This window comes from Scyliorhinus torazame, chromosome 2 (assembly GCF_047496885.1).
Source record: "Scyliorhinus torazame isolate Kashiwa2021f chromosome 2, sScyTor2.1, whole genome shotgun sequence".
In the NCBI taxonomy this organism is placed as follows: domain Eukaryota; kingdom Metazoa; phylum Chordata; class Chondrichthyes; order Carcharhiniformes; family Scyliorhinidae; genus Scyliorhinus; species Scyliorhinus torazame.
Window position 1 is genome coordinate 113,162,107 of NC_092708.1, and position 23,082 is coordinate 113,185,188.

A 23,082-nucleotide genomic window follows, 5' to 3' on the forward strand; every position below is an offset into this window, starting at 1 on the left:
GTAGATGCAACTGAGGGCTTTTGCAAGGCAACAGGTGAGGGAATTTCCGCAGCTCCCGGCGCAAGAGATTCAGGACAGGGTGATTTCGGGGGCATGGGTGGGGGATGGTAGGGCGTCAGATGTATACAGGGAAATGAGAGACGAGGGGGAGATCATGGTGGATGAGCTGAAGGGAAAATGGGAAGAGGAGCTGGGGGAAGAGATCGAGGAGGGGCTGTGGGCAGATGCCCTAAGTAGGGTAAACTCTTCGTCCTCATGCGCCAGGCTCAGCCTGATACAATTCAAGATTCTACATAGGGCGCATATGACTGGAGAAAGGTTAAGTAGATTTTTTGGAGTGGAAGACAGGTGCGGAGAATGCGCGGGAAGCCCAGCGAACCACACCCACATGTTTTGGTCATGCCCGGCACTACAGGGGTTCTGGGTGGGGGTGACAAATGTGCTTTTGAAGGTGGTGAGGGTCCGGGTCGAGCCAGGCTGGGGGTTGGCTATATTTGGGGTTGCAGAAGAGCCGGGAGAGCAGGAGGCGAGAGAGGCTGATGTTTTGGCCTTTGCGTCCCTAGTAGCCCAGCGAAGGATATTGCTTATGTGGAAGGAAGCTAAGCCACCGGGCGTGGAGGCCTGGATAAACGACATGGCAGGGTTTATAAAATTGGAGCGGATAAAGTACGCACTAAGAGGTTCGGCTCAAGGGTTCACCAGGCGGTGGCAACCGTTCCTTGACTACCTCGCAGAACGATAAGGGAAATGGAGAAGGTAGCAGCAGCAACCCTGGGGGGAGGGGGAGGAGAGGGGGGGAGGGCCCACGCGGGCCCTCAGGGGTTTCCTATAGTTGTTTGTACATTAGTTATTTATACTGGCGTGTGGGACTTTATTGTCTTGGAGAGTTATTATTTTGTTGTTGGCAGTTGCCGTTTAGTTAATATATTATTTATTTGTTAAAAAAAACGGTCATTATTATTTATATTGTTTTAAAGTTGTAAAAAGGGGGAAATCCTGTACTGTTCTTGTTTGACCGAAAAAAATTTGAATAAAATATATTTTTTTAAAAAAGAAAGTGAAGATTTGTCAAGTGTAAGTCTTCCCTTTGATGTGTTGGAAACCTTTGAAGGGCTTTTTCCACAGTTAATTGAATTCCCCTTTAACTTTTTCAAGCCTCTGGACATGCGGAGAAGCCTAAAAGCTTTGAGCTGCATTGAAGGGGTGCAGCATTTGGCAAGCCCATTGCAGGCTATCGCCAACTTCGAGAACCTGTTGGGCACCCCCAATAGAATGGTGCACTCGACTCCAACCAATAATTGGCCAATTCATAGAAAACCGTGGTCAGGTAACTGTTCCGCAAAATTCTGACCCCCATTTGACCAAGAGAGCAGGGTTCTGGAACCATCAGGAGTCAATCCTGTCCGTTGTTGGGCCGGAGAGAACTATGTTCAGTTTTGGAGGTCTCATTCCAGGAAAGCCCTGGAGAATGTACAATTTAGATTCACTGTCAGTGCAGAGTTTGCACATTTTTCCTGTGTCTGTGTGGGTCTCACCCCCACAACCCAAAGATGTGCAGGGTAGGTGGATTGGCCACGCTGAATTGCTCCTTAATTGAAAGAAAATTAAAAATAATTGAGCTAGGAATGAGCAAATACAGCTGTGAACACAGATTTGAGATACTGGGGCTATTTTCAATGCTACAAGAATGAAGCAGATTAATTAGAGTTTTTTCTTAATTATGCAGAGTTTTGAGAAAACAAAAAGGGAAACTGTATTTCCTTTGGTTAGGGAATCATTGACTCAGTGATTGTCAATTTAAAATTCTCACCAAGCGGGTGAAACAGGGCAAGAGGAATTTATTTAATCAGTGCGTTGCTGGAACAGGAAATCTTTTGCGATGGAAATGGTTGAGGCATTATAAGAACACAAGAACCAGGAGCAAGAGTCGGCCATCTGCCCCTCGAGCCTGCTCTGCCATTCAATAAGATCATGGCTGATCTTTTTGTGGACTCAGCTCCACTTACCCGCCCGCTCACCATAACCCTTAATTCATTTACTGTTCAAAAATCTATTTATCTTTGCCTTAAAAACATTCCACAGGGTAGCATCAACTGCTTCATTGGGCAGGGAATTCCATAGATTTACAACCCTTTGGGTGAAGATGTTCCTCCTCAACTCAGTCCTAAATCTGCTCCCCCTTATTTGGAGGTTAGTTTCTCCTGCCAGTGGAAACCATGTCCTGATTCTATCTCAACAATTCCCTTAATCATTTTAGATGTTTCTGTAAGATTCCCCCCTCATTCTTCTAAATTCCAATGAGTATAGTCCCAGTCTACTCAGTCTCTTCTCATAAGCCAATCCTCTCAACTCTGGAATCAACCTAGTGAAACTCCTCTGCACCCCCTCCAGTGCCAGCACATCCTTTCTCAAGGGGACCAAAACTGTACACAGTACTCCAGGTGTGACCTCACCAGCACCCTTTCCAGCTGCAACATACCTCCCTGTTTTTAAACCCCATCCCTCTAGCAATGAAGGACAAAATTCCATTTGCTTTTCTAATTATCTGCTGCACCTGCAAACCAACTTTTAGTGATTCATGCAGGACACCCTCTGCAGAGCAGCATGCTCCAATGTTTTACATTTAAATAATAGTCCATTTTCCTACCAAAATGGATGGCCTCACATTTACCAACATTGTAAGAAAGTTGGATACAGGCTTAAAGGGTAAAAGCAGGACAGTTGGATTAGTTTTGGATTGTTCCAGTGAAAAGTCCGCAGAAAACGAGAGAAGATGAACTGAATGGATCCCTTTTATTTTCTTTTATATTTTCTTTTCATGATTATTAAAGACAAAAATTAGAAATACTGCCCAGCTGCAAACACATGTTGCACAAGTATCCAGAGCAATTGTGATACATTACCAGCTCTTTGTCCTTTAAAGAATAAATATGGTAGATGCCTTCCAGTTTTCGTTCATTAGGAGTAATGATGTAATGCCAGGGGTGTCCTCCAATCTGAAAAGCACTTTTAAGACAAGAAACTTCAAACAGGACAGGTGGACAATCTGTAAAAATAGGATTTCATGTTTATATTGATAGTGAGCTACTTATGCATCCTAATTCTTGATAATACAAGTAACAAGATTTTGCCTTAAAATACCTGTTATTTTAATATTACACGGAATTCCAAATGGAGCGGCACCCACAATTCCAGTTGTGTTGTTCCATTCACACTTTTGTCCAAGAATACATTGTTTCTGTGTAAACTATATAAAGGAAAGAATATTGATATTTATACTTAAAGAGCATTTCAGATTGCAATGTTAAACACTTTGAAAATGGAAGTGCAAACTCACGGTCATTGGGTGTGAATGGCGACAGGAGCGCAGAATCTTGCGAGACACCCAAATCACATGATATATCGGCTGGATGTCTAATTGTGATTGTGCCCACCCTCTGCCAATGACATATGGGGTTCCTGACATTGTCCCATTCGGATAAATTCAAATCTAATTCTCAGGCCTCAATGTCTGGTAATCCCCCTCCTTTACATTATTCATTTGCGTTGGCGAGAGGGCATGTCAATGTGAATTACGACTGGTCTCCCATGGCATGCACCTGACAGGTATACCTATCAGGGGAGCTCAAGTGCATTGCTGAGGGGGAAGAGAGTCATGCCCAGGCCTGGGCATTGCCAGGGAGCAGTGCCGAGGCGGTGGGGGGTTATTCTTTCTTTACCTTGGTGTACCAGGACGACCTTACAAAATGACACCCAATCTTTAAAAAAACTAAGTTGCTGGCCTGCTTTTTTCCCTAAGTTACCAATGATATTGGAGACAGCACAGATAGTGCTAGATACTGTCAAGATGTTATTTTAAATGAAGGGGAAAGCCTGGTAAAATCAAACATGGCTGAGTACTCCAAGCTTAAATTTTAAACGGCTAAAGATTGCAGTGAACCTTGATTTTAATGTGGTGAAAAATCAAAAGAATTTGGAATCATATTTGCAAATTGGAAAGAGCCAGAGAGAAATGTGGAGAACAATACGAACATAACATTGCCAATAAAATACAAGAAGGAGATGAAAGGAATCATCCACCAATATACTATAACTTAGCTGAATCAGTTGTACATTTGAGTCTTTCATCGGAAGGTTGTGGATTCAAGCTGCACTTCAGGGTTTGAGCACATCATCTATGTTGACACTCTAGTGCACTACTAAATTAGAGTTGACATCCTCCCATTGAGATATGCAGTCAAAGGAACATCTGGCATCCTAGTGGCATTAGCCTGCAATGTCCTCATTTACTGTTTCTCATTAATACCCAAGTTTCAGTTCTTGGCCCGTCTAATTTTCTTCCTTGGAAAATACTTCCTCTTCCCAAATACAATCCAGGGGAGTATTTGCTCATGTTTGTTTAATCTACCCTTGATCTACTATACGTAAACGCCTCACTAAATTCACTCATTACCTTTATCACATTTTTTCACTTGATTAAAACCTATTACACTTTCCATTTGATAAAATCATTATTCTTGACAATTTCTGGAATAAGCAAAATTGAATTATGGTACTATTTTGCATTAACAGAGCTGTTTCCCAGGGCGGCATAGTGATTAACACTGCTGCAGCAAGTGGGTGGCACGGTGGCACATTGGTTAGCATGGCGCTGAGGACCCAGGTTCGATCCAGGCCCTGGGTCATTGTCCATGTGGAGTTTACACATTCTCCCCGTGTCTGCGTGGATTTCAGCCCCACAACTCAAAGATGTGCAGGTTAGGTAGATTTTGTTTTTTAAATTTAGAGTACCCAATTAATTTTTTTCCAATTAAGGGGCAATTTATCGTGGCCAAGCCACCTAATCTGCACATCTTTGGGTTGTGGGGGTGAAACCCATGCAGACATGGGGAGAATGTGCAAACTCCACACGGACAGTGACCCAGGGCCGGGATTCGAACCCGGGTCCTCAGCCCCAGTGCTGACCACTGCGCCACATGCCGCCCTCAGGTAAGGTGGATTGACCACACTGAATTGCCCGTTAATTGGAAAAAACTAATTGGGTACTCTAAATGTATTTTAAAAAGGAGATGGGACGAGATTCTCCGACCCCCCGCCGGGTCGGAGAATCGCCGGGGGCTGGCATGAATCCCGCCCCCGCCGGTTGCTGAAGTCTCCGGCACCTGAGATTCGGCGGGTGCGGGTATCGCGCCGCGCCGGTTGGCGGCCCCCCCGCTCGATTCTCCGGCCCAGATGGGCCGAAGACCCTGCCGCTAAAATGCCTGTCCTGCCGGCGTAAATTAAACCACCTCCCTTCCCGGCGGGACAAGGCGGCACGGACGGGCTCCGGGAGGGGGCGCGGGGCGATCTGGCCCCGGGGGGTGCCCCCATGGTGGCCTGGCCCGCGATCGGGGCCCACCGATCCGCGGGCGGGGCACAAAAGGCCTTTTCCGCCAGCTGGCAGGGTGGAAATTCGTCCGGCGCCAACCTAGCCCCTTAAGGCTGGGGCTCGGCCCCCAAAGATGCGAAGCATTCCGCACCTTTGGGGCGGCGCGATGCCCGTCTGATTTGCGCCGTTTTGGGCGCCAGTCGGCGGACATCGCGCCATTTACGGAGAAATTCGCCCGTTTCCCATTGATAGGCTTCTTATCCAATTTCAGCCTTGTCCAGCATACGTTATATTCTCATTTTACCTCCTGAACAATCCACTGAAAACTGTAAAGCTTGACCAGCCCCATGCTGTACGTCACAATGAGCAACCCATGAGAAACAGTGGCGTCAGTTACATTGTTTCCAAATATCTGCAAGATGAGAAATACTGTGTTAAAATTTTACTAAATTATAACAATCACAAGTATCACATTTTGGCATTCTTTTGGAACTCTTATCCTACTTCATTTTTGTATTTAATGTTGCAAAATTGAGTTTGGTTTTATAATTGAAAGAATTATAATTCAAGAATGATACTACCAAAGTGTATTCGCAACCACCAGTTTTGGCCAAATATTTGGAAAAAATGTAGTATCCATGTGTAAATATAGCTCACCACACTTCTAAACAGCTAACATATATTATGCAGTCACATGCTTTCAAGAGCTGCAATAGAATCATAAAATGTTGCAAATAGGCCATTCCTCCAAATGGTCCATGTTAGTTTTTATACTCCATGAGGGAAGTACTTTTGCTATCTTCTCCTATCCTCTTTAATTCCTAATTTTGTGCTCATTCATTACCATCCCACAGACCAGTAGAAACTATGGGCGGAATTCTCCCATCCTGTCCGTGGCGAGTTTGGTGGCAGGCAGGAGTGGAGAGGAAATCAGTGTTTAAACAGGAAGTGTGTGCAGGTGCCAGATTTTAAATATATGGCAAACAGATTTCCTGCGGGATTGCTCATAGCGAGTTGGACATCCTGCTGTTTTCTAGCATACATTAAGAGTACAACAGAAATCATATGCTAGTTACTAAGCCTCCAGCTCTAGATCCATTAAGACCTCCCATGGCATTGCTGAGTGAGTCAGAGATTCTGGGCTGGATTCTCCGGTCCCCCAGCTGCGAGTTTCTAGGCTGTGCGCCGTTTGCTGGCGGCGGGATTCTATCTTGTCAATGGGATTTCCCCATTGAAACCACCCCACTTCCCTGGGAAACGCAGGGGCGGGGAAGCGCTGTGGGCGGAAAACGTGAATCGCAACGATCGGAGAATTCCGGCCTCTGATTTTTGGTAACCATGACCAGTAAATTGCACTCTGTGGTAGCTCCTAAAGCATCACTTGCATTAATTAAAAGCTTCTGTCAGATTTGAGCTAAAATGCTGACTGTAGTTTGCTAACATGCTTAAACAGTTGACGTAGAATTGTACATAATAATGAATCTTTCACAATTCAGTGATTGAGGAGTCAGAAGTTATGAGTGAGGAATTGAAGGTCTTGATGGCGGAGGGGGGCATATGGGCACTTAAGGTAGTATCCCCACTAATGAGGTGAAGAAGACAGGAAGCAGGAAATGGCCTAACAATTTCCATAAATGAATCAGACACTCATTTCCTCTAATGTGATTTCTTTGCCATTGCTTTGCTGTTTGGTTTAATGTAAAATTACTGCCCGAGCCACGTGCAAATTGGCATAGGGAGGCAAGAATAAGGGAAGTTAACATGTGGCTGAAAGAGTGGTGTGGGAATGAGGGGTTCCTTTTCATGGGACACTGGCAGCAGTTTTGGGACAGGGGGGACCTATACCGTTGGGATGGTCTCCACCTGAACCGAGCTGGGACCAGTGTTCTGGCGAAAAGAGTAAATAGGGTGGTCAATAGGACTTTCAACTAAAGATTGGGGGGGAAGGGAAAGTCAGGGAACCAAGAGGTGAAGTAATCAGCGGGGAGCGTAGCTGCTTAGGAATACAAAAAAACACGAACAGACAAAACTCAAGAGTGGTTACGATTGTCCCCATCCCACAAAATATGACACAGTGTATGGAAAGGCTCAGTAAACCAAGGTCCACCACACAAGAAAACAAAAAGGGACGGTCAATAGAGAATTAAAGGTGCTATATTCAAATGCGCGCAGTGTACGGAACAAGGTAGATGAGCTTGTGGCCCAGATTGTGACTGGCAGGTATGATGTGGTAGGCATCACAGAGACATGGTTGCAGGGGTTCAGGACTGGCATTTAAACATCCAGGGATTCACAACCTATCGAAAAGACAGAGAGGTGGGCAGAGGGGGCGGGGTTGCCTTGTTAATTAGGAATGAAATTAAATCAATAGCACTAAACGACATAGGGTCAGATGATGTGGAGTCTGTGTGGGTAGAGTTGAGGAACCACAAAGGCAAAAAAACCATAATGGGAGTTGTGTACAGGTCTCCTAACAGTGGTCAGGACCGGGGGCACAAAATGCACCACGAAATAGAAAGTGCATGTCAGAAAGGCAAGGTCACAGTGATCATGGGGGACTTCAATATGCAGGTGGACTGGGTAAATAATGCTGCCAGTGGACCCAAGGAAAGGGAATTCATTGAACGTTTACAGGAGGGCTTTTTGGAACAGCTTGTGATGGAGCCCACGAGGGAACAGGCCATTCTGGACTTAGTGTTATGTAATGAGCCAGACTTGATTAAAGATCTTAAAGTAAGGGAGCACTTAGGAGGCAGTGATCATAATATGGTCGAATTCAATCTCCAATTTGAAAGAAAGAAGGTAGAATCAGATGTAAAGGTGTTACAGTTAAATAAAGGTAACTACAGGGGCATGAGGGAGGAACTGACGAAAATCAACTGGGAGCAGAGCCTAGTGGGAAAGACAGTAGAAAAGCAATGGCAGAAGTTTCTGGGAGTAATTGAGGACACAGTACAGAGGTTCATCCCAAAGAAAAGAAAGGTTATCAGAGGGGGGATTGGGCAGCCATGGCTGACAAAGGAAGTTAGGGAATGCATCAAAGCAAAAGAGAAAGCATATAATGTGGCAAAGAGTAGTGGGAAGTCAGAAGATTGGGAAGACTACAAAAACAAACAGAGGATAACAAAGAGAGAAATAAGGAAAGAGAGGATCAAATTTGAAGGTAGGCTCGCCAGTAACATTAGGAATGATAGTAAAAGTTTCTTTAAATACATTAAAAACAAACGGGAGGCAAAAGTTGACATTGGGCCGCTCCAAAATGACGCTGGTAATTTTGTGATGGGAGACAAGGAAATAGCTGAGGAACTGAATAAGTACTTTGCGTCAGTCTTCACAGTAGAAGACATGAGTAATATCCCAACAATTCCGGAGAGTCAGGGGGCAGAGTTGAATATGGTAGCCATCACAAAGGAGAAAGTGCTAGAGAAACTAAGAGGTCTAAAAATTGATAAATCCCCGGGCCCAGATGGGCTACATCCTAGAGTTCTAAAGGAGATAGCTGAAGAAATAGTGGAGGCGTTAGTTATGATCTTTCAAAAGTCACTGGAGTCAGGGAAAGTCCCAGAGGATTGGAAAATCACTGTTGTAATCCCCCTGTTCAAGAAGGGAACAAGGAAAAAGATGGAAAATTATAGGCCAATTAGCCTAACCTCGGTTGTTGGCAAGATTCTAGAATCCATTGTTAAGGATGAGATTTCTAAATTCTTGGAAGTGCAGGGTCGGATTAGGACAAGTCAGCATGGATTTAGTAAGGGGAGGTCGTGCCTGACAAACCTGTTAAGAGTTCTTTGAAGAGATAACAAATAGGTTAGACCAAGGAGAGCCAATGGATGTTATCTATCTTGACTTCCAAAAGGCCTTTGATAAGGTGCCTCACGGGAGACTGCTGAGTAAAATAAGGGCCCATGGTATTCGAGGCAAGGTACTAACATGGATTGACGATTGGCTGTCAGGCAGAAGGCAGAGAATTGGTATAAAAGGTTCTTTTTCGGAATGGCAACCGGTGGCGAGTGGTGTCCCGCAGGGTGCAGTGTTGGGGCCACAGCTGTTCTCTTTATATATTAACGATCTAGATGACGGGACTGGGGGCATTCTGGCTAAGTTTGCCGATGATACAAAGATAGGTGGAGGGGCAGGTAGTATGGAGGAGGTGGGGAGGCTGCAGAAAGATTTAGACAGTTTAGGAGAGTGGTCCAAGAAATGGCTGATGAAATTCAACGTGGGCAAGTGCGAGGTCTTGCACTTTGGAAAAAAGAATAGAGGCATGGACTATTTTCTAAACGGTGACAAAATTCATAATGCTGAAGTGCAAAGGGACTTGGGAGTCCTAGTCCAGGATTCTCTAAAGGTAAACTTGCAGGTTGAGTCCATAATTAAGAAAGCAAATGCAATGTTGTCATTCATCTCAAGAGGCTTGGAATATAAAAGCAGGGATGTACTTCTGAAGCTTTATAAAGCATTAGTTAGGCCCCATTTAGAATACTGTGAGCAATTTTGGGCCCCACACCTCAGGAAGGACATACTGGCACTGGAGCGGGTCCAGCGGAGATTCACACGGATGATCCCAGGAATGGTAGGCCTAACATACGATGAACGTCTGAGGATCCTGGGATTATATTCATTGGAGTTTAGGAGGTTGAGGGGAGATCTAATAGAAACTTACAAGATAATGAATGGCTTAGATAGGGTGGATGTAGGGAAGTTGTTTCCATTAGCAGGGGAGACTAGGACCCGGGGGCACAGCCTTCGAATAAAAGGGAGTCACTTTAGAACAGAGATGAGGAGAAATTTCTTCAGCCAGAGAGTGGTGGGTCTGTGGAATTCATTGCCACAGAGGGCAGTGGAGGCCGGGACGTTGAGTGTCTTTAAGACAGAAGTTGATAAATTCTTGATTTCTCAAGGAATTAAGGGCTATGGAGAGAGAGCGGGTAAATGGAGTTGAAATCAGCCATGATTGAATGGTGGAGTGGACTCGATGGGCCGAATGGCCTTACTTCCACTCCTATGTCTTACGGTCTTAAAACAATAGCAAATCGGAACTGTGAAGACGCCGTGTGGAGTAGACCCAACTCCTAGGCTCGAGCCTGACCACAATAAAAAGGTGCAAAGACACCCACAGAATGTCAGGTGTGTATAAATGGGTTGTGTGTGTAGATGGTCAACCACAAACTGCTGAGGGTTGAAGATGACCCATAAATTGGATGAGATCTCAAATGTGGCAATTACATGTTATACATGATGAAATACAAGTGACAGAGCTATCTATTACACTACAAATGTCTAGACTTCACTATTTCATGGATTTCCATATTTAAATTAATTGGTTTACTGAGGTCATTGCTAAATAAGAGACAGAAAATATGGAAGAAGTAATTTTTGATTCAATTAATTCACAAATTACAGCATACAGATTTACCTTTTAAATAAAGTAACTTACATTTTTGTCAATACCCAGCATTCCGACAAATGCAAGAGGTAGAACTTGGAACAAAGCTAAATGTAAAAGAACTGAGTGTTGAATTCCAGCCTGAAAGACAGTAATAATTATTATTTGAAAATAAAGCAATCGGAAAAGTTGCCAAATACTGGCAAGCACAACACATTCTGATATTCAAAGATTTCAAACCAGGGACCAACCTAGCTCAAGAGAAGTGATGAGAATGTCTCCAGATATCACTGCAGTACCACACCATTTGGATTTGACACTGGAAAGTCATGTCAGTTTGTGTTTAACAAGGTCTCTTCAATCTTGTGAACACATTTTAAACCTATGAGTTAAATTAACTTAAATATGTATGTTTAACTGTCACTTAATCACATCTCAACACTCAAAAATAGGGAAGCACGGTGGAACAGTGATTAGCACTGCTGTCTCACAGTGCCAGGGACCCAGGTTCAATTCCAGCCTTGGGTGACTGTCCATGTGGAGTTTGTAAGTTCTCTCCGTGTCTGCATGGGTTTCCTCCGGGTGCTCCGGTTTCCTTTCACAGTTCAAACGTGTACGTAGGTGGATTGGCCGTGATAAATTGCCCCTTAGTGTCCAGGGATGTGTAGGTTAAGTTATGAGGTTGCAGGGATAGGCGGGTGGACATGGGTGGAGTGATCATTTGAAGGGTCAGTGCAGACCCGATGGACTGAATGGCCTCCTACTGCACTGTAGGGATTCTATGATTAGTGTAGATGCTGCCACATGTACACCAAGCAATCCAAACAGGATATTGGGCGGAATGTTCCCCAAAAAACGACTAAGGGCACAATCGAACAGCCTCATCGTGTCCGACTCGGTGACACAACGAGGCCATTAAATCAAGCAAGAGGCCTCGATGGGCAAGATCCAGATTTATATATTTAACTGAGCAGTTAGGCTCACTTTAATATGTTGGCACCCGATGTTCCAGAGGGCCGCGAAGAACTCCCATGCCTGGGAGACCTCACCATGGCGCCATTTAGCACTGGTCCACACAAACATAGACTAGGCATAACGGCACTTGGGGGGTCTCCCAGGCCATCGGAGGCACTGCCAGGATGCCAGATTGGCAGTGCCAAGGTGCCCAGGTGCCAGGGATCAGGCCCAATGGTGTCCTGCCCTTATGAGGTGGAGTGAAGGTGGGCTCAACGACTCTCTAACTGATAAATTGGGGCTTTGGTGGATTACAGATGCCGTGGTGGGGAGTCCGGGGGGGGGGGGGGGGAAATAGAGAGATTGGGACAGCATTTAAAAATGGCCGCTCATCTCGTCAATGCAGGGAGCGGTGCGAGTGCAGCCTCAGGTGGGGCGTTCCTTGGCGAGGCCAAAGTCCCGTTTGATAGCGGGATTTGCAGAGCTCAGAATCACCTCACTAAATGCACCCAAAATTGAACTCTGTTTGTCGCTGTTAAATTGTGCCCGAAGTGTTATTTTGGCGTGAAAATCGGTGCCGGCACAATTCCCATCATGGTCTTCCCGTACGTAGTAATTTTTTGAATGGGGTGCGTGATTTGCACAGGCATTGAGAGGGGCAGGGCATAAACACACCAGCGTGTCTGGTGGGTTCCACCCCCACTGCTCAAAGATGTGCAGGGTAGGTGGATTGGGAGACAGTGGTGCAGTGGTATTGTCGCTGGACTAGTAATCCAGAGATCCAGAGTCATACTCTGGGATCTCGGGTTAGAATCCAACCATGCAGATGGTGAAATTTGAATTCAATAAAAATCTGGAATTAGAAGTCTAAATGAAGGTGACCATGAAATCATTGTTGATTGTTGTAAAAACCCATCTAGTTCACTAATGTCAAAAAGAAAATGCTGGAAAATCTCAGCAGGTCTGGCAGCATTTGTAGAGAGAGAAAAGAGCTAACATTTCGAGTCCGATGACACTTTGTCAAAGCTAAAAGACAGAGAAAGTGGGAAATATTTAGACTATGGAGTGAGAGAATGAAAGATGAGTCATAGCCACAGAAACCAAGGGAACAGGGTGCTAATAGTCACAGAAACCAAGGGAAAGAGTGCTAATGGCAGTCCCCAGAGAAGCTAACATCAGAGGGTAAACTGTGACAGATGTAAGGGGGGAAAAGAGGGAAGCAAAGGGGAGAAAAGTTATGGAAAGGGGAATAAGATGGGGGTGTAAATATATATATAAAGAAAGACAAGAAAGAAAGACATGGTAAAAGACAGTTAGAGTGAAATGGGATGAAAACAAATGGGTCAAGGTGGGGTAGAGCTAATCATCTGAAGTTGTTGAATTCGATGTTGAGACCGGAAGGCTGTAGTGTTCCTAACCGGAAGATGAGATGTTGTTCCTCCAGTTTGTGTTGAGCTTCACTGGAACATTGTAGCAGGCCAAGGACAGACATGTGGGCATGGGAGCAGGGTCTAGTGTTAAAATGGCAAGCAACGGGAAGGTCAGGATCCTTTATGCGCACAGAGCGTAGGTGCTCAGCAAAGCGATCACCCAGTCTGCGTTTGGTGTAGCAATGGGTACCCACATGGGTCCTAGCTACGCTTGCCTTTTCATGGGGTCTGTGGAACATTCCTTGTTACAGGCCTACCTGGGTCCCTCCCACAACTCCTTTACCGATACATTGATGATTATTTTGGTGCCGCTTCATGCTTTCGGCCGGACCTGGAAAAATTCATCTACTCCACTTCTAGTTTCCACCTCTCCATCACTTTCATCTGGTCCACTCAGACACTTCCCTTCCCTTCCTTGACCTTTCTGTCTCCATTTTCAGCAATAGACTGTCTACTAATAACCACTAAACGCCCACTGACTGCCACAGCTATCTTGACTACAGCTCTTCGCACCCTACACCCTGTAAGGACTCCATCCCTTTCTTTCAGCTCCTTCGCCTCCGTCGCATTTGTTCCGATGATGCCACTTTCGTAAATGGGGCTTCGAAAATGTGTTCCTTCTTCCTCAACCGTGATTTCCCACCTACAGTTTTTGACAGGGCCCTCAACAGTGTGCAGTCCATCTCCCGCATCACTACCCTCGCCCTTTCCACCCCCTCCAAGAACAAGGATAGAGTCTCCCTTGTTCTCATATATCACCCCACCAGCCTCCGTATGCAAAGCATAATCCTTCGCCATTTTCACCAACTCTAGTGTGATTCCACCACCAAACACATCTTCCCTTCACTCCCTCTGTCAGCATTTCACAGAGACCGTTGCATCCGAGATAATCTAGTCCACTCCTCCATCATACCCAACACCTCTTCCATCATTCCACCTTCCCATGCAATCAAAGAAGGTGTAACACCTGGCCCTTTACCTCTTTCATGCTTCACATCCCAAAACACTCATTCCAGGTTAAGCAGCGTTTAACTGGCACCTCTTTCAATTTGGTCTATTGCATTCGCTGCTCCCAATGTGGTCTCCTCTACATCGGAGAGACCAAACGCAGACTGGGTGATTGCTTTGCTGAGCACCTTCGGTCTCTGCGCATTCAGGACCCTGACCTTCCCGTTGCTTGCCATTTTAACACTAGACCCTGCTCCATTGCCCACATGTCTGTCCCTGGCCCGCTGCAATGTTCCAGTGAAGCTCAACGCAAACTAGAGGAACAACATCTCATCTTCCGGTTAGGAATGCTACAGCCTTCTGGTCTCAACATAGAATTCAACAACTTCAGATGATCAGCTCTACCCCACCTCACAACACCTTTGTTTTCATCCCATTTCACTCTAACTGTCTTTTACCATTTCTTTCTTTCTTATCTTTCGTTATATATATATATAAACCACCAACCCCCCTATCTCATCCCACTTTCTTTAACTTTTCTCCCCTTTGCTTCCCCTTACATCTGTCACAGTTTACCCTCTGATGTTAGCTTCTCTGCTGTTTGGCCTTTCACACTTTTTGTTCTCTCTGGGGAATTCCATTAGCACTCTTTCCCCTTGGCTTCTGTGGTTATTAGCACCCTCTTCCCTTGGTTTCTGTGGCTATGACTCATCTTTCATTCTCTCACTCCATAGTCTAAATATTTCCCACTTTCTCTGGATTTTAGCTTTGACAAAGGGTCACCTGGACTCGAAACGTTAGCTCTTTTCTCTCCCTACAGATGCTGCCAGACCTGCTGAGATTTTCCAGCATTTTCTCTTTAGTTTCAGATTCCAGCATTCGCAGTAATTTGCTTTTATCCAGTAGTTCATTCATGTCCTTCAGGGAAGGAAATCTTCTGTCCTTAACCGGTCTGGCCTACGTGTGACTCCAAAGCCACAGAAATATGATTGACTCTGAAATTCTCTCAGGTATGGGCAACAAATGCTGGCACAGCCAACGACTCCCAGATCCCATGAACGAATAAAAAAATTGCCCCTTAATTGGAAAAACGTTTTAAAAATTGATATCCTCATCTGCACAAAGAAGCATGTGGTAATGAAGGAAAAAACAATTTGCCTTCAGTTGCTTGCTAATTTCTCTAAGTTAACTAACAGTTGGGTGTAAAATGAATGCCGACTATTGACAGTAGCTAATTTGTCATAACCAGCATTGAATCTCACAAAATTCAGTGTAGTTTTATACCAGCACATCAGTTAAACCAGCAGCACCACACTATATCTCATCCCCACTACTCACCGCTCTTGCTGCAGCTGTAACTTTGTTCTGTGTGGTCTTGGCTACTATTGTCTCTTGAGTATCATCCCAAGTCAAATACCTGTTGATTAGAATTAAGTGTACAAACATTATAGCGCATCAAGTTACATCAGGTTTAAAGCACAGACTATTCGGCCCAACTGGTCTGCGCTGGTGTTTGTCCACAAGACTCCTCTCCCCACACTTGCTAACATTTGCAGCATTACCCTTGATTTCATTTCTTTCTCATATACTTATCGAGCTTCTTCTTACTGCATCTATGCTTGTTAGCTCTATTATTCCATGTTGTAGCACATTTCACAGGCTTAGCGTTCTTTGGGGTAAATTCGTTTTTTCTCTGAATTCACAACTGGATTTATGAATGAATAGCTTATATTTATGGTCCCTAGTTTTTGAATCCCCTACAAATACCAATATCTCCCCATAGTCTACCCAATTGAATCTCTTCATAAGGACCTCTCTCAGCCCACCACTCAGAAAAAAAGAGCCCTTGCCGATTCAGACTTTCCTGATAGCTGTAACCTCTCAGTTCTAGCATCATCTTTGTAAATCATTTTTTAACATCCTTTTTTTAAAAATACTGTGGAGGCTAGAACAGTGCATAGCACTTCAATTGTGGTCTCACTAAAGGCTTTATCAAGTTTAATATATTTCCTTGCTTTATAATTCTATCCCTCTAGAAATAAACCCCAGTGACTGGTTTACTTTTTAATGGCTGTATCAACCTGCAATGCTATTTTTAAAGCTTTGAGAATCTGTAACCCGAGATCCCTTGCTCCTCTACTCCATCTAGACTCTTATTATCCAGGAGGATGTGGCATGTTTAATTTTCCTACCAAAATGCACCACCTAATGCTCATCTGTGCTGAAATTTATTTCTCAATTAAATACTCATTGGGCATATTTCTTAGTGTTTTCTTACAATTTTTGTCAATGAACTACAGCCCCCAATTTGGTGTTGTCTGCAAATGTAGGACTTGTGCTGCAGATTCCCAATTCCAAATTTTTAATGTAAACTTTCAACAACTGTAACCCCAGAACCCATCTCTGTGGGATACTTTTTGCCAGTCTGCTTAGCTGAACTTAACCTTTACTCTCTGTTTTCTGTTTAATTGCCAACGTGCTATCCATTCTGCCATCTGTTCCCTGACCACACATGCACTGATCTTAATCACAAACCTATTACAAGGTATCTTATCAAACGGCATTGAAAATCCAAATGTATTACATTCACTACACTACCTATGTCTAATTTGTTAATTATTTGAATTCTTCCGAAGTTAGTCAAGCATGGTCTTTCTTGTTAAAATTTGTGCTGTTAGGAAAATAAGGTAATTTTAAGGGGATTAGTATTGTATAGGTAAACATTAGAAATAAGGGCCGGGATTCTCCCCTACCCAGCGGGGCGGGGGGTCCCGGCGGGATGGAGTGGCGGGAAACACTCCGGCGCCGGCCGCCCCGAAGGTGCGGAGGGGCTAGGCTCGCGGCGGAATGGTTTCCGCTCCACCGGCTGGCCTTTGGCGCTGCGCCAGCCGGGGCCGAAAGGACTTTGCCGACCGGCGGAAGTCCGCGCATGCGTGGGAGCGTCAGCGGCTGCTGACGTCATCCCACACATGCGCAGGGGGGGGGGGGGGGGTCTCTTCCGCGTCGGCCACGGTGAAGGCTATGGCTGAGGCGGAGGGAAAAGAGTGCCCCCACGGCACAGGCCCGCCCGCGGATCGGTGGGCCCCGATCGCGGGCCAGGCCACCGTGGGGGCCCCCCCCGGGACCAGATCGCCCTGCGCCACCCCAGGACACCGGAGCCCCGCCCGCGCTGCCAGTCCCGCCGGTAAGGTAGGTGGTTTGATTCACGCCAGCGGGACTGGCATGACAGCAGCGGGACTTTGGCCCATTGCAGTCCAGAGAATCGCCGGGGGGGCCCGCCGACCGGCGTGGCGCGATTCCCGCCGCCCCCCCCCCCCCCCCCCCCCACCCCCCCCGAATATCCGGTCCCGGCAGGGGCGGGATTCATGCCAGCCCCTGCCGATTCTCCGACCCGGCGGGGGGGTCGGAGAATCCCGCCCAATGTTTCATGTTATGTGATAATTTAATTTTCTGTGCCTGGATGGATAAAGCTATTGTTAGATTCATGCTAGACAAAGGTGTTTGTGTGTGTGAAGGTTGATTAAGTTCCAACTGTGTTTCTATTGTGCTTACAAAGGGCTTCATCATAAAAGGCATAAGCATGTGGGGGTTGCTTAGCCACTGGGGCCTTGTAAAATACAGAAACCTGCAAGTTTTAATTTTGCTAACTTGATTGCAGCTGGAGATATGTAGTGAGAGAGGTGGCTTAATTCACAGCTGTGTTCGAAGCAGTTGGTTTAGAAGGCTAGAGAGGGAACGTCTCTCTCTGCTTTGCTGGAAGAAAAAACATACCATGGAGTAATGGTTAAGCAAACAAGTGCAGCGATCTGAAAAGCAGCTAGTTAAGGAAACTAGAGAAACCAAGAGGTTTCCAAGGTGCTTCCAAGGTAGAGTTAACAGAACAAAGGAAACTGGGAACCAGAACGGATTACTCTTCAGTAAAGTCACAAAGAGTTGGAAAAGCATTGAATGTAGTGGGTCAGGAATATATCAGCAGGGCAGCACGGTGGCACAGAGATTAGCATTGCTGTCTCCCGGCACCGAGGTCCCAGATTCGATTGTGGGTCACTGTCCGTGTGGACTTTGCACATTCTCCGTGTTTACGTGGGTTTCACCCCCACAACCCAAAGATGTGCAGGGTAGGGTGAATTGGCCGCACTAAACAAGAAATATATCTGCAGAAGTGCTAAGGTGTTTGTCAAATTGCTGCAGTTTTGGAGACATTATTGGAAATAATTAAAGAAATCGGTGGCTGGACCTTGGAGTTTGCATAAAAGTCTTCAAGACGAAGAAGTCCTGAAGGGGGTGGTATAAAATCCTAGACAGGATTTAAGTGAGCAGAAGCTTTGTTTAAAAGTATAATTTGGAGAAGATTTTCAAGCGTGTTCCATGGTGTGGAATTTGGAAATTCTTACATGACAATCATCGGGGGGGGGATTTTGAGGAGACATTCACAAACATTCACTTGGGGTTCAGAGTGGAGGCTGTATATGCACACAGTCATATTGTGTGCTAAAAGAGACTTTGTGTGTTAATGACACCATTGTAGTTTAAGATGTACTTTGTAATCTGAGTTAATCCTAAAACCTGTATGTAATTGTTAAGGGGGGAGTAAAAGAGTATTGTATAATAATCCAACTTTTCATGTTAAACAAATGTTTTTTTCTTGGTTGTTAAAAACTAATTAACAGTCCTGTTCCTCCATGTTTTATAAAAAATATATAAGTTACAGTCTTCTTTTTTTAATTTTTTTTTTTATTCTCCTCCTTTTTCACATTTTCTCCCACATTTACACCCATCAACAATAAACAATAGTCAGCAAGATATGTCAATCCCCATAATAACAACGATCCCATCCGCCCACCAACCCCCAAACCTCAGCCCACATGTTTACATAAACAAATGACAAAAAGGAATCAGGGATTACCCATAGTCACCCTTAATCTTACACAGCTCCCCCCTCCCCCCCTCCCACCCCCCCCCCCCCACCCAACTAATGTTTGATGTTACCCAGTTCTTGAAAGTGCATAATAAATAGTGCCCATGACTTGTAGAACCCCTCCGAGCTTCCCCTCAGTTCGAACTTAACCTTCTCAAGGGTCAAGTATTCCAACAGGTCCCCCCGCCACGCCAGGGCACTGGGTGGAGAGGCTGCTCTCCATCCCAGCAGGATCTGCCTTCGGGCGATCAACGAGGCGAAGGCTATGATATCTGCCTCCGCTCCCGTTTCCAACCCTGGCTGGTCCGACACCCTGAATATGGCCTCCTGGGGACCCGGGTCCAGTTTCACACACACCACCTTGGAAATTACCCTAAACACCTCCTTCCAGTACTCCCCTAGCTTTGGACAGGACCAAAACATAGGAACGTGATCCCCCCCCCGCAACGCTCACACACATCCTCTACTCCTTCAAAAAATCGGCTCATCCTCGCCTTCGTGAGGTGCGCTCTATATACCACCTTCAGCTGTATCAGCCCCAACCTCGCACATGAGGTGGAGGCATTCACTCTCCGGAGCACTTCACACCAGACCCCCTCCTCTATAACCTCTCCCAGCTCTTCCACCCACTTTGCTTTGATCCCTTCCAGTGGTGCCTTATCCACTTCCAGAATAGCTCCGTACACCGCTGACACTGCCCCCTTCTCCAGTCCCCTGGTCGTCAACACCTCCTCCAGCAATGTGGAGGCCGGTTCCTCTGGGAAGCTCTGTATCTCCTTCCTGGCAAAATCCCGGACCTGCATGTACCTAAACCCTTCTCCCTGCTCCAGCCCATACTTCGCTTCCAGCTCCCTCAATCCTGCAAACCGACCCCGAAGAAACAAATCTTTTAGCGTCTTAATCCCCTTCTCTTCCCATTTCCGAAAACTTCCATCCCACCTCCCTGGCTCAAATCTGTGGTTCCCCCGAATCGGCATTTCCCTTGACCCTAAACCCAACCCGCAGTGTTGGCGAAACTGCCTCCAGATTTTCAATGAAGCTATTATTACCAGACTCCCTGAATATTTCCCCGGAGCTATCGGGAGCGGCGCTGTTGCAAGTGCCTTCAGCCCCGACCCCCTGCACAAACTCTCCTCCATTCTGACCCACTGAGAATCCACCCCTCTGACCCAGCTCCGCACTTTCTCCACATTCGCCGCCCAGTAGTAGTACAACAAGTTCGGGAGACCCAACCCCCCTGCCTGCCTTCCCCTCTGTAGCAGCACCTTTCTCACTCTGGCCACCTTCCCTCCCCATATGAATGAGGTAATCCTTCCCTCAATCTCCCTGAAAAAAGACTTTGGCAGGAAAATCGGTAGGCATTGAAAAATAAACAGAAATCGCGGCAACACATTCATTTTAACCGCCTGCACCCGGCCTGCCAGTGACAGAGGAAGGCCGTCCCACCTTGCCAGATCGGCTTTCACTCTCCCCACCAAACTAGTGATGTTGTACCTGCGAAGCCTCCCCCACTCCCGGGCAACCTGCACCCCCAGATACCTAAAGTGAGTCCCTGCTCTACGGAATAGCAGCCCCCCCACCCCTGCCCCCACCCCCGGCCGAGACATCACAAAGTACTCACTCTTGTCCAGGTTCAACTTGTACCCTGAGAAAGACCCAAATACCCGCAGTAGCTCCAATATTCCTCCTATCGACGCACTCGGCTCCGACACATACAGCAGCAAGTCGTCGGCATATAAGGACACCCTATGCTCTATCCCCCCCCCGCACTATTCCTTTCCATGCTCCCGAACTTCTCAATCCGATGGCCAACGGCTCAATCGCATGTGCAAACAGCAGGGGGGGGACATAGGACATCCCTGTCTCGTCCCACGGTGGAGAGAGAAATATCTCGAACTGATATTATTTGTGCGGACACTCGCCTTCGGTTCCTTATATAATAGCTTTACCCAGTTCACAAACCTTGGTCCAATCCCAAACCGCTCCAGCACTGCCATCAGGTACCCTCATTCTCCCCGATCAAACGCCTTCTCGGCGTCCAATGCCACAACTACCTCTGTTTCCTTTCTTTCGGCCGGTGCCATAATAACGTTCAAAACCCTCCTAATGTTCAAAAACAGCTGCCTCCCTTTCACGAACCCCGTCTGATCCTCCCCTATTACCTTCGGAAGGCACTCCTCCAGCCTACCCGCCAGTACCTTCACCAACACTTTTACGCCCACATTCAGAAGTGATATGGGCCGATACAACCCACACTCCGTCGGATCCTTATCTTTTTTTAGTAACAGGGAAATCGATGCCTGCCCCAAGGTTTGCGGCAACACCCCCTTCCCTATCACCTCCTCAAACATCCCCACCATCAGGGGTGCCAACCTATCCTTAAATTTTTTATAATATTCCACCGGAAACCCATCCGGCCCTGCCACCTTCCCCGACTGCATCCTCCCAATCGCATCCTTTATCTCCTGCTTCACTATTGCTCCTTCTAATGTAGCCCTGTCCCCCTCCCCTAGCCTCTGGTACTCCAACCCATCGAGAAATTCCTGCATCTCACGGTCTCCTCCGAGTGGCTCTGACTTATACAACCTCTCATAAAACTCCTCAAAAACCTTGTTAATCAGCACTGGGGCCACCACTAACTTCCCTGCCCTATCCTTCACCTGAAGAATTTCCCTTGCCGCTGCCTCCCTCCGGAGCTGACCTGCTAACATATCTGCCTTATCTCCATGTTCATAAACTGCACCCCTTGCTCGTCTCAGTTGGCGCACCGCCTTCCTGGTGGACAGTCGGTCGAAGCTCGCCTGTAGTTCCTTCCTCTTTTCCAGCTTCGCCGCGTCCCCATCCTCTGCATACCTCCTATCTACCTCCAACATCTCATTTATTACCCTCTGCCGCTCCAACCTCTCCTCCTTATCCACCCTGGCCTTAAACAAAATTACCTCACCTCTCACCACCGCCTTTAGAGCCTCCCAGACGACTGCCTTCGACACCTCACCCGTACAATTGAAACCTACATATTCCTTAATTACCTTTTCAATTTTCTCACAGAATACTTGGTTCCCCAAAAGCCCCACATCCAGTTTCCACCCCGGTCTCTGCGCTGCCCCCTTCTCTAGCACCATATCCACCCAATGTGGAGCGTGATCTGACACTGCAATTGCAGAGTATTCCGACCCCTTGACTCCAGCCAGCAAAGCCTTCCCCACCACATAAAAGTCAATCCGCGAGTATACCTTATGGACCGCTGAGAAAAACGAATACTCCCATTCCCTTGGGTGCAGGAACCTCCAAGGGTCCACCCCTCCCATTTCCACCATTAGCCCAGCCAGCGCCTTCGCCCCCCCTGATGGGACCAGCGAGCGCGGCCGTGATCTGTCCAACCTTGGCTCCTACACCAGGTTCCAGTCGCCCCCCCCACAATCAGCTCATGCGTGTCTAAGTCAGGAATAGCCCCAAACACCTTCCTCGCGAATCCCACATCGTCCCAATTGGGACCGTATAGACTTAACAGCGCCACTAATCTCCCCTCCAATGCCCCTGTCACAATCATATATCTACCCCCCTGATCTGCCACCACCTTCTCCATCTGGAAGCGTACCCTTTTGCTGACCAGCACTGCTACCCCTCGAGCCCTTCCATCAAATCCGGAGTGAAACACTTGGCTAACCCAGCCCTTTTTAAGTCTCACCTGGTCCTTCACCCTCAAGTGAGTCTCCTGCAGCATTGCTACATCGGCTTTCAAACTTTTAAGATGTGCAAGCACCCTTGACCGGACCTCCTAGCCCTCTCACGTTCCATGTGATTATCCTTACTGGGGGTCTCTCACCCCCCCCACCTTTCTTATCCACCATCACCATACCACCGGGCCCTGCCCCATAAGCCTGACCCGCCCTGTCCATTGTTAACATCGAACCCCTTCCCCCCCTCCCAAGAACCACCCCTACAAAAACATCCCCCAACATCCCTCCCTCCACCTCCTCTTGCTCGCCTCGTAGGCCCATTGAAGCTTGCTATCCAGGTTCCAACGTCCGCAGTTCTCCTCTCACCTCACCCCCGTTCACTAACTTACCCTAGTTAG

General features: G+C 46.7%; 1 protein-coding gene across 6 annotated transcripts in view; it reads right to left on the reverse strand.

Moving 5' to 3' along the window:
* dcaf17 (ddb1 and cul4 associated factor 17) overlaps positions 1-23,082 on the reverse strand; it is a 112,815-nt gene that overhangs the window by 47,138 nt on the left and 42,595 nt on the right. For all 6 annotated transcript variants that reach the window (XM_072475708.1, XM_072475686.1, XM_072475723.1 and 3 more), the window contains 5 exons: positions 15,425-15,503; positions 10,806-10,895; positions 5,673-5,780; positions 3,142-3,247; positions 2,904-3,046 (listed from right to left, as the gene is read on the reverse strand). In XM_072475708.1, the coding sequence (XP_072331809.1) occupies positions 2,904-3,046; positions 3,142-3,247; positions 5,673-5,780; positions 10,806-10,895; positions 15,425-15,503 (526 nt within the window). The remainder of the gene's footprint in view (positions 1-2,903; positions 3,047-3,141; positions 3,248-5,672; positions 5,781-10,805; positions 10,896-15,424; positions 15,504-23,082) is intronic.